Source organism: Sceloporus undulatus, chromosome 1 (genome assembly GCF_019175285.1).
Source record: "Sceloporus undulatus isolate JIND9_A2432 ecotype Alabama chromosome 1, SceUnd_v1.1, whole genome shotgun sequence".
Classification (NCBI taxonomy): domain Eukaryota; kingdom Metazoa; phylum Chordata; class Lepidosauria; order Squamata; family Phrynosomatidae; genus Sceloporus; species Sceloporus undulatus.
In genome coordinates, this window is record NC_056522.1 from 126,378,325 (window position 1) to 126,389,946 (window position 11,622).

Here is an 11,622-nt window from a genome sequence, read left to right on the forward strand (position 1 = left end):
ATTATCCTTTGTGGGAGAAACCATTTTAGTTGACAGAGAAACAGAAGGTCCTGGGACTACATGGAGGGGAAGGGAGTTGGCAGGCGATAGATGCCCCCATTTCCAATCCTGTTCTATATTAGTGGCCAGCAGTCCTATTCAGTCTCAATGGGGCAAATGTAGTTCAACAGCATTTGAACCTCTAGTTCAACAGCTTTTGATACCAACAGGACTGATGGGAAACTGCTTTTTCTTACCAGGAACCCTTGGCAGCCAGCCATATGAATGTTTCCCTTAAGCGATATATTTCATACCATAAATTAAAATAGTTGCTAAATTTGAGGCTGAGAAGACACATTGGTCATAATGAGAAATCATGAAAGACAGAAAGGCTTGAACTTCAAGATACTTCTTTTCATTTTTTGTCATTAAAAAAACTATACAAAATACAATTTTAAAGAAAAAACACTTCTGCTTTCAGAATGTGATTGCCTGAGTGTCAATAATGGTTAGTTGCTTGTAAGCAGCCAGTTTCCTTTTTTCATGTTGTTACTATACCTTTCCCATTCCATCTATTATATAAGCATGTTCATATAAGGGTCTTTTTTTCTGCAGAATATAACTAAGAAGATAATTGACAGTGATAACAAATTTTAACCTGACTGAAAAAGACTTATTACATTAAGCCCATCTGAAATGGGGTTTGATCTTGTACCAATGAAATCAATAATATATGTAGATTAAATGTTAATTCAACCTAAAAGGCAACACAAATGAAATTGAATGTATGGCTTAGGTAAACCTTTTTATTCATCATTTTGATAACTAAAATATTCTATTTAGAAAACAGTCTGTACTTATAATACCCAAATAAAGAACTTCATTAAAATATATAGTTTTCTTCCAAATAAATCTGACCTTTTAAATGCAGAAATGCTTATTTTTTTTAAAAAAATGTTTATGTTTCTGACATAGCCAGAATTTTACAGTTTGGATCTTTCTTCTGTCACAGGACACAGAAGCTTAGACAACGGTGATATACCCACTTACCTAGGAGTATGCCCCACTGAATTCAAGGGGTTCTCCTTCAGAGTAAACATGCACAGGATTTTGCAGTTAATCCCTGAAAGAAATTCCACTGACTGGAACTTTCCTTTCTGATGTCCTACAGCAGAATCTCACCCTTCTACAGAAAAGTATGTATTTATTTTAAGATGCAAATTCTTGCAAAGAGTTCTCAACCTCTGAACCTTACTGAGCATATTCTCAAATTGTCCTATGCACCACATTCAAGTTTGCAAGTTACCTTTATGGAGAACACCTAGAATGCAATGTGGATAGACTGCCCACGTGATCAGATGAGCCAACAGTATAGCAAGCTTATATGTACAACTAACAGTTCATAAGAGAGGAAAATCAAGGATGAGCCATCTGTTTCACAAAGATTGCATTCATCTTTTTCACAGAAGGAACAAGATGATAAAGTCTGCATCACTTCAGAGTTATAGCTTCTCACTGCTCTTCTCCCTGTTTCAAAGAGAAGGAAGAATAACATCAAGCACTGCTAGTGCCAGTCACATCCTAACAATTTTTTAAATTTTATATAGTTATGCAGTGCTCAAGGAAGAGAAAGTCACCATGTGAACCATGAAACAGAAGTCAGTCTCAAGCCAAGTCTGCAATGACTTATGGATACAACTGGATTACTCCAGTTCCCTTTGGAGAATGTAAGTCCCTCTTTTGGTTTGCTTTTTACTCTTGAAAATGAGAAACAGATTAAGTAGCACTTATGAGATCATTACTGACATAGCTTAATATATTTGTGATAGAAGAAACAAATCCTTCAAGTGGTACATAACAAAAAAATTCCACTGGCTTAATGCTGATGGGATCTGAACCCCCTTCCAATACTACTAGCAATGAAATTAACTTTAGATTCCCATTGCTTCCTGTATATACTAGTGACTTCACCCAATGTATACAGATACATAATTTTATATTATTTTAACATCAGCTGTTAAAATTATTTTTGTTGCTCTCTTTTCCCTTTCCTCGATGTTACTGAATGAGTACTGTTTGTGCAGTAGTAGTAGAAGGAGAAAAAGAAGAAGTTGTGTGCTTTCAAATCATTTCCAACTCATTGCAACCCTAAGACGACCTCTATCATAGGAGTTTCTTAGCAAGATTTGTTCAGAAGGGTGTGTCTTTGCCTTCCTCCGACGTTGAGACAATGTGACTTGCCTAAGGTCATACAATAGGTTTCCATGGCAGAGCAGGAATTTAAATCCTAGTCTCTGGAGTCAGAGTCCAACACTCAAACCACAACACCATGCTGACTCTCTTTAAAATTATAACATGCTTAACATGTTTAGAACAACTAGATTATTTTTTTAGTTTTTTTTAAAATACAAATGTATTTATTTATCCAATAGATTGTATTGTAATCTGCCCAAATATGTTATGACATCAAGAAGAAATAGTATAAACTAACAAACAAATCTTCAGTGCCCCTTCAGTTAATGAAATTCTTTCCTAACTTAAAAAGGATATATTGTTCTCACCATGAACTACAACTGGATATAAGACTGAAAACAAGAACTATGAAAAATCATTCAGACTTACTGGGTTCGTAATAATCCACCACAGTTACAGAGGCATCTTGAGTATTTGCTACTTTGAAGTCTCTCACAGCAGGAATATCTACACAAAACTGTGTTTCATTTAACTAGAAAAGAAAAGGGAAAACATGTGGAACTCTACAGGCTTCTGTAAAGGAGGAATCTGGTCAAACAGATGCTTAATTAATGTCTTTTACTCACTGATTAAAATTAATCCTTCTCTGATTGTACACAGAAAAATTTGCATTAATCAACACCTATAGCTGTATATTCATACCGAAGTACAGTGTGATTTGTCACCCACCTATACTTCACCAACACAATAGACTTGTATATTTACATTTACATAGACATGCTGTTTCAGAAAAGAATGAATGTTAAGAGTTTTTGGGTCAAACTAAGGCTGCATACCCACTGCAGAAATAATCAAGTTTGACATCACTTTTACTGCCATGGCTCAATGCTATGGAATTCTGGGAACTGTAGTTTTGTGAGACATTTAGCCTTCTCTGTCAAAGACCTCTGTTGGCACAACAAACTACAATTCTGTAACATTGTACCATGGCAGTTAAAGATTCAAAACACACTCCATAAATAATCCAGCATGAGACCATTTTAACTGCCCTGGCTCAATGCTAAAGAATCTTCGGAATTATAGTTTATTGTGGCCCCAGAGTTCTCTGACAGAGAAGGCTTAATGTCTCAGAAAACTACAGTTCCCAGAATTCCCTAGCCAGGACAGTCAAATCAATCTCAAACTGCATTATTTCTGCAGTGTGTTTTGGGCCAAAGTGGTGTCAAACTGGATTATTTCCACAGTGTGGATGCAGACTGAGAGGCTTATTTGCAAAAATATTTTCCTTGTATATTGACTTACAGAGTCCAAATATAAATGAACTTTGCCTCCATCTTTCTCCACCTTCTTAACTGGATCATCTACTGACATGAAACTGGGTGACAGAGAAAAACCACTCAACAATCCAATCTCTATAAGAGCCATACCACTCCTTGAAGATGAGGCAGTGCCCAAATACCTAAACAAAGAAAGAGAGAGGGGAAAATAGATTTTTTAAAAAAATCAATAAATAAACATACAGTAGCATTCTTTTACAAATCCTCAATGTAAAAAAAAAAAAGTATAAGTACTGGTTAGTTCAAAAACCTCAGTTTCCAGTAATGCAGCAAAAACCACAGGAGGAGCATGCATCTCCACAATACCGACAGTACAAACTGCAATATGACTGCATATGCATCTGATCTGAACAACCTTCTTTCCCCGTTTTTTGAATATGGAAACTGTATACTTACAAAGATACAGGGTACACACATATTGTTAGCATGATCATGTTTGCATTTCACATTTCACCACACTTATTACAAGTATTTGTGTGAACTAGCCCAACTCTCATTACTGGTAAAATATCCAAGTTCTCATTGATTTAATGGGTCTGCTCTGGTTTTGACTAGCAATTGAATTCAAATCAAGCTTCTGTTTCTTCACTTTCTGTAGAGCGTAACCATAACTTTTGATAGCTAGTTCTTACTTTGCACTAAGAATTAAGCAGAACTAAGATGTTTGAAAGTTGCTCTTGAAGGACTGACTTTCTTGCAAATCTATATGAATCTAGTTTCTCTAGCAAGTTGCAAATGTAGTATCTATTAACTGATGGACACTTTCCATTTCATTAACTACTAGAATGATGATAAAATGCTATGTTTGTTGGGAAAATGCTGGTTGCCTGAATGTTCTGTAGTATTTGTAGGAGTGACTTTCCAATGGATGAATTTAACAATTAAACATATTATTTACAGATCACTATGGTAATGTGATAGCAGCTCTTTCAGATTTTCCCATGCAGTGCGGAGAGGAGTTTATTTCTCTCTGGAGCCAAACAGAAAGATTCCTGGGTGATTGATTGATATTGCTGTTTAAGAGTCCATCTCCTGCCCACTCATCTGACTGAAACAAAAGCTGAAATGATGAAGCAATAAGCCTCAATGAGAGGCTCTCTTGCCATACGTACACATCCACACACTGAAGAAGCCAAGTTTTATCCTCAACCTATCCACGGGTCATGGCAAAATCCATAATTTTGGCCCCAAAACCTGATCTCGACATATACATGAGGTCAGCTTATAGTTGAGTATACATGGTACCTCTGCATTCAGTGGCACATATTGACAAGTAAGTGGATTTAGGGTATTAGCCTAAATAATTAAATTGTTTAATGGAGCCTCTGAGGTATTTCTTCCTGCTCCTCTCCTAGCATTTTAGTAATAATCATAAAAGCAACTTCTTCCAGATGGTAATTGCACAGTACAATACACTCATCCCTCCACATTTGCGGCTTTGACTTTTGCAGACTTGATTGTTAATATGTCCTCTCTAGGAATATCTAGGTCGTCCAGCACAATTCTATGGTCAACTGTAACCAAACGTTGCACTGAAGGACCTAGAGATTCCTAGAGAGGACACTCCACTAAACATTTGTAGCTCCTCTAGTGCAATTCTATGGTCAATGTCTGGCAGATCTTGACCATGAAGTTGCATTGGAGGACCTAGAGATTCCTAGAGAGGTGTTCTTTCAAGTAAAAACTGAAGATGTCAGCCACAGATGCTGGCGAAACGTCAGGAAGAAACTCTTTCTAGAAAATGGCCACATGGCCCGAAAAACCCACAAAAAACCAAAAACAGTGTTTTTGTTATTTGCGGTTTCTCCACATTCACAGGGGTCCTGTGCTCCTAACCCCAGTGAATGTGGAAGGACGAGTGTAGACGCCTGCAACTTCCATCATACTGCAAGGCTACAAAAACATGTTTGTGGCTTTCACTTTCTATGAGGTAATACATAAGCACCCTTTTATGAAAGTGAACTCTTTAGATAGGTGGCAAAAGAATTTTATTTGGCAGGGACAATAAACCACAACTATTATCATGAAATAAAGTGTGTCACCTATCTGTATTTTAACTGCTTGACAGTAGTTAAAAGTAATTCAATAAAACTGTATTTCTTTTTATATGTGGACAATTTTCAAGAGAGGAGGACTCACTTTTCAAAGCAATGCTCTTGGGCCTGGCGGCATGGCTGATTAAATACAGATATGGCTTTGAAAGAAATTCTGTACAACTGCTGGCTGAAGTTGGCTCATAAGATTAAAAGGAAACAAAACCATCTGTGGGATGAATTGCCAGGCCAAAGTAGCTGCTATTGAAAACAAATAACTGAATTGGAACTGGATGTAATTATGTCTACACTGTAATTGCAGATGAGAAGAGAGCTCCAGTCATTACCATAAAGGCATACTTCTTTTCTAGAAAATAACCATAGAAAGAGAGAGCCTGTGTGGTGATTACGAGACAACACTGAGGGGCTGTATCGGAATGCTTGGGCAGGTCACAAGGTTCACATTTTAAAACACACACATGCACCTTCTACCTCACGTTTCTTGGATAAAAGGGGGGGGGGATACAGGAGGCACACACAGACTTCCAGTTCCACATAATAGCTCTACACCCTGCCCACATGTCTAAGGAGGGCAGAAGAACTCTGCTTATAAGGAACCATATATACAAAGGCAGAATTGAGTTGTTAATGTGTAAATTACTTTGCACTTCTTCATCCTCAATTTAGCGCTGTGAAGAAATAAATATATCCATTTTCAGATGTGCAAACGAGTACAAATAGTAGGCTTCCCAAAATGGTATTTGAAATCTAGGTCCAAAACCCACTGCAGAAATAATCCAGTATGAGACCACTTTAACTGCCCAGGCAGTGAGGGAATTCTGTGTAGTTTTGTGAGACATTTAGCCTTTTCTGTCAGAGAGCTCTGCTGTCACTATAAACTACAATTCCCAGGATTTCCTAGCACTGAGCCAGAGCACTTAAAGTAGTTTCAAACTGGGTTGTTTCTGCAGTGTGTTTTGAACCCTAGTTTCCCAACCTAACAGTTGGATCGTGCTTGCTGTAAAAGAGAAATACAATTTCACAACCAAGACACTTCCAAATTACAGATAAACCTACCTGTAATATTTATTTCATGCATGTTAGGTCAGACAAAGGCATGAGATGGAACATGGCAAACTAAAAATCTTGTGCAAGATCACAGTCAATATGAATGAATAAATCTCAATGGAAGGTAATGGGTTGCTATATAGTAAAAGCAAAGTAATTTCACTGGTTATGCAGACATCTGGCTTTATGTTTACTCAAAGTGTTCCCTTGACTTCAATAGGATTTTTGGTTTGGTGAGATAATGTTTACATCTGAATTGTCAGGAGGGCCAAGCAAGGAATGAAGAATTCACTGTAAGATAACCAACAGAAATTATGTAACTAATGTATACATAAAGATACCACAAACCTGTCTCACTCAGAGGTTATTAGAAGTATGTAAATTTTTAAAAGGAAATGGGGTTGTTTCACATAATTACTTACCTAGTGCAGACATTCAGTGTTAAACGATTGATATCTTTTTTGTCATCCTTCACACTGACATCCAAATCAAAGGCTTCTTGATCGTGTGCTGATCTACGCCTCCGGCTGGTATGTAAGTTTTCCACATTATACATAATATTGAGCTACAAAAGTGCAAGCATTAAAATTGTGATATTGCTAGAATAAATATGGCTGGCATAATGCAATGAACTGAAAGCATAAAGACAAATAACTACGGATTTCCAGGAAAAGGTGAACATGTACAAAGAGTAGTTTAAATTATGAAAATGTTATCCTTGTGATATATTTTCAGTATCAATATTCATCATACAATATTTTGGGACAGTCTAGTGTGCAGGTTAAACAAAAATGTCACATCATGTCAAGCAAATCAGGGAACTTACCTAATTCTTATCTACTATATACACCATGAAATCTCAGCAATATTTTTTTTTATAAATCTGAAGACATTTTAATGCAGTTGAAAATGTTTTGCATTCAAAAATACTGACTGCTTTTTATTTAAACTTTGCTCCTAAAACTCCCATCAATTTCCAACTCCTGGAAAATGTGTCACATTACAAGACACCCTTTTCCCAATGCTATTCAAGTGGCCTTTTTCAAAGTGGAATATAAATTAAAAGCAGAGCAAATTACAGCAAATTTATAAATATTCTTCCTCTGCTGGTTTCTTTCTCCTTGCTTGCTCTAAAAATTATTCAAAGTTCCTCTGTCTTATAAATTTAGAAATCACTTTGTACTTCCTCACAAAGTATCCTTGAGTGACCAATCTATCCTTTTGGATGGAGGTCAAAAGCAATTCAAGACAAGAGAAGAGGCAGAAAAATGACGGAGAAGTTTACAAGTAGCCTGCCACGCTCTTCATTACTGTAAAATTAATCAAAATCACATCTGCACTGCAAGCAATTGATATACAGTGATGGAAGGCAAGCAAACCAAAGACAGGTTATCTTTGGGCAAGGAATGATAACTACTGTACAGTATATTTTATTGCTAAGGCAATTTTAAAAAATGATGTCTTCACTGCCAGCAAAAAGAACGCACTTGGCATATTAAAAGAAGCAAGTTCTACATAATGAACTATCCCATTTAACACTGCCCCCTTCTCTTTTAAAAGTAGCACTTAGTTGGCAGCTTCCATGTCAGACTGAGTGAGCAATCTATTCTGGGTTTTAGTCCAGACATTAAAGGAGCCATCTGAATGATTTAACTCATTGGGTATCTTCTTTGAAGTTCTCTAATACTCAAAGTATATTCAGCTACACCTGTACTGGCATGGGAAACCACAAGCCACTCTTGCCAAGCAAACTGAAAGTGTTTACAAGGAATATTTCCCTGACTGGTGATGAATTCCCTCCCGTCCCCCAACTCTATCCTCCTTCCTTTTTGAAAAAGGAAAACATGCATTTTATACTCTGCAAAGAAAAGACTTGAGATGGGGCATATATGTAACTGCATGTGAGAAAAGAGCTAAGCCGTTTTCCCCACACCTTTCAACTTTCTCTGAATTCCCTCTACCCAAAGTGGCTTGTTGTTAGAGTGGTTTTACTACATCCATCTGTAAAGCTTGCCAGCTCTCAGGTTTACTAGCATGTTAGAGGCTATAAAACAAGCAGGAAAACAGTTAAAGGGCAGTTAAAAAGGCAGTTCAAGATTAATAGTGAACAACAGATGTAGGGAAAATACATTATCATGATTACTATGTGGCAGAGAGATGAGCAAAATAATTGTCCTTCTTCAATGCATCTTTTCTATTATTTTTTAAAACTTTTGATAATTTGTTTTGGCTGGAAAACCCTCCCTGGGGCAGTTTCACCACAGTTCCTTCTCCTGTGTGTTGTTCTGTATCATAGTGTAGATGCTCATATTTTATGTATACTATTCTGAGATCCACAGGTGAGGCAATAAAGATGAAGTGAATGAACAAACAGGCAAGTAAAGCATGTAATGTAAACAGAAACAGGAAAGTTAGTTGAAGAGAGATAATGCTTTTATTTAATCATTATTACTAACATTTAAAAATCAACTGAATCAAATGGAAGGATCCAAGGATTAAAGTTTATGCTAAATTGGCATTTAAATATAAGTTAAATGCTTTCACTTCATTGTGAGAATGAAAAATGCCATCCATAATTTCACTGCCCCTACCCATGTCTCTTCTGAGCTTTGGAGAAAAGGAAATAGATGCATGAATTTTTGAAAACCAAATTTCACTTCCACCCGATCAAAACCTTTTCTTTTACTTTCTCTTCCTCTCTCCCTTAAAATTTATCCCTTACCTCCTTCTCTCCTTAAAATTTACTGGTTCCCATGTTGCTCAAAAAAAAGTCCCAGAATTAATAAAACCTTAAAAATTCAGTTTGCTGGGGCAGCTGAGAAACCTCTATGTTGTCTCTGGTGCAGAACACAAAAGGGTCATCAAGGAGCAAAGACAACCACCACCTCCTAAACTATGCGAACTATTTGTTGGTTTAAAATCTAATATCTTGCAATCTTGGATTAAGTAAAGTATCATAATCTAATGAGGCAAAATAAGTGGTTAGATACAGTGAACTTGAACAATGTAATTCTTCAATTATGAGGAACTTAAAAAAAGCAAAAAGCAGTCAGTAAAAATCCAAGAAATGTTCAGGTGAAGAGCCAGATGGGAAATATAAAATTTGTTAACCCCTTAGCACTGTCTCTTCCCTAATTAATAAATATATTAAAATTAATTAATACCTTAACTCTGGAACTAAATTAATGCTAAAACTCCAATTTAATTCAATTGTTATAATTAAAAAATAAATTTAATTATATGAATATCTCCAATGTAACTGATAACTTAATTGAGTTTAACTTATTAGTTCCTGTCTGGATGTATATGTTATGATATATAGCTCCTTCAAGCCCAACTAATCTCATTAATTATCAATCCCACAATAGATCCATTTAAAAAAAACTAGGTGCAAAGATGCATTAGTGTCATGTCTAGTCCTAAAACTTAGCAAAGTAAATACATATAATGTATACTATAATTCATAATCAAAATCCATGATAACACACATTGCTGTCCCCAAAAAAACCTTGCATTCCTAAGCTTCAGAATAAGTTAATCAAGGTCCTCAAAGAATAGTTAGTCAAACATGCTTTCTCAGCAATAGAGGCATGCTGTGAATTTGGTCAAATCAAACTGGAAGCATATCAGCAATTTGTCATCACTCAAACATTGTTGTTTCACTATTTGCCAAGAAAAGCAAAACGATAACAATTTACCAGCAACAGAAGAACATCTGGAGCAACATAGTGAATGACCCCTTAAACTTCCCCTTACTGGAAGATGTTTTATGTTTAGTTTTCCATTTCTCCTTGCGCTGGACCAAAAAGATGTCCAGGTAGGAAAATGGTCACAAAGGAGTGAGTGAAGATTCTTTCCTAGCTTCAGTATCAATTCAAGACCAAAACATGTTCTTCTTGCTCTGCTGCAAGCAAGGCAAACCAATAGGCATCATAAGCAATAGGCATTTCAGCAACTCGCAGTGTATTACTATTCAATACAGTACAGTGATCCACAAGCCATCGGCTGCTGGTCTCAACAAGGTTCTGGGAAAATTATCTGGATGCAATAATAATGATATGTGGGGAGAAACAGACTCCACTACACCAGACAGTTTGAGAAACATTTTTTGTAGGGTACATGTTTGTGGTAGAAATAGGAATGCAGCCACTATACATTCACTCCACCAAAACTCATACTTATTAATGATTTACAACCAGGCTTAATACCTGGACCTTTCAACACTGTGTGGACTGCAGATCCAAGCCATGTAATGCAGCACCCTTTGTGCAACATATTCACAGATGCTGTTTGTTGTACAGTGCACTTGTACATTTCTGGTGTGTTTCTCATACTTGATCCTTGCGTGTGTGGGACCAAAGTCATGCAAGTGCCTTCCCTTGTAATTAAGACCACACATCTTTCTTTTAGGCTGCATTTCTGTTCTTGGAATGCTTTCTTTTACACTTATAAAGTATACTTCCCCCAGAGTGTGGATCCACTGTTTTTGTAATTTGATGTAAATGTGATTTTGTGGCCATCTACTGGAGACTGTTCATATTTGAATTAGTGATATAACTATGCTGATGCCTACAGATTTCATGCTGTTCCTTGTACAAATTTTTAATCTGTTTTGAATTATTGAATCACTAGCATTTTTCTACTGCTTAATTCCAATACTAGAGATAAGTTTCTTTTTTTACTAAAGACTAAAAAGCTACCTCTGCCTCATTTTGTAACACAAAGGGCTAAATCCAATTGCTCATCATGATAAACTAGATCCATTAAATTAATGGAACTCACACAAGTATTGACACTGATTCAGCAGCTGATTCAATGGGTCTATTCCAACTTGGACTAGCAATTCAATTCAGCTCCATGTAATACAAAACAGCCAACCATCATACACTGAATAATTTGTGTCCTATTTTGTGTTTGTTCATGTCAGCTACAGGTCTTAGAATTTTCTGGTGAAATGCAATGTTAAAAAATAGTTTTAATACTTTGAGGTCTGTGGGCTTAACATCTTACTG

General features: G+C 36.3%; 1 protein-coding gene across 1 annotated transcript in view; it reads right to left on the reverse strand.

Annotated features, from left to right (window-relative positions):
• Positions 1–468: 468 nt before the first annotated feature.
• CD109 (CD109 molecule) overlaps positions 469–11,622 on the reverse strand; it is a 96,319-nt gene continuing 85,165 nt past the window's right edge. The window contains exons 30-33 of the mRNA XM_042446333.1: positions 7,033–7,175; positions 3,475–3,631; positions 2,602–2,704; positions 469–1,506 (exon numbers count right to left, since the gene is read on the reverse strand). Coding sequence (XP_042302267.1) covers positions 1,334–1,506; positions 2,602–2,704; positions 3,475–3,631; positions 7,033–7,175 — 576 coding nt within the window. The 3' untranslated portion in view covers positions 469–1,333. The remainder of the gene's footprint in view (positions 1,507–2,601; positions 2,705–3,474; positions 3,632–7,032; positions 7,176–11,622) is intronic.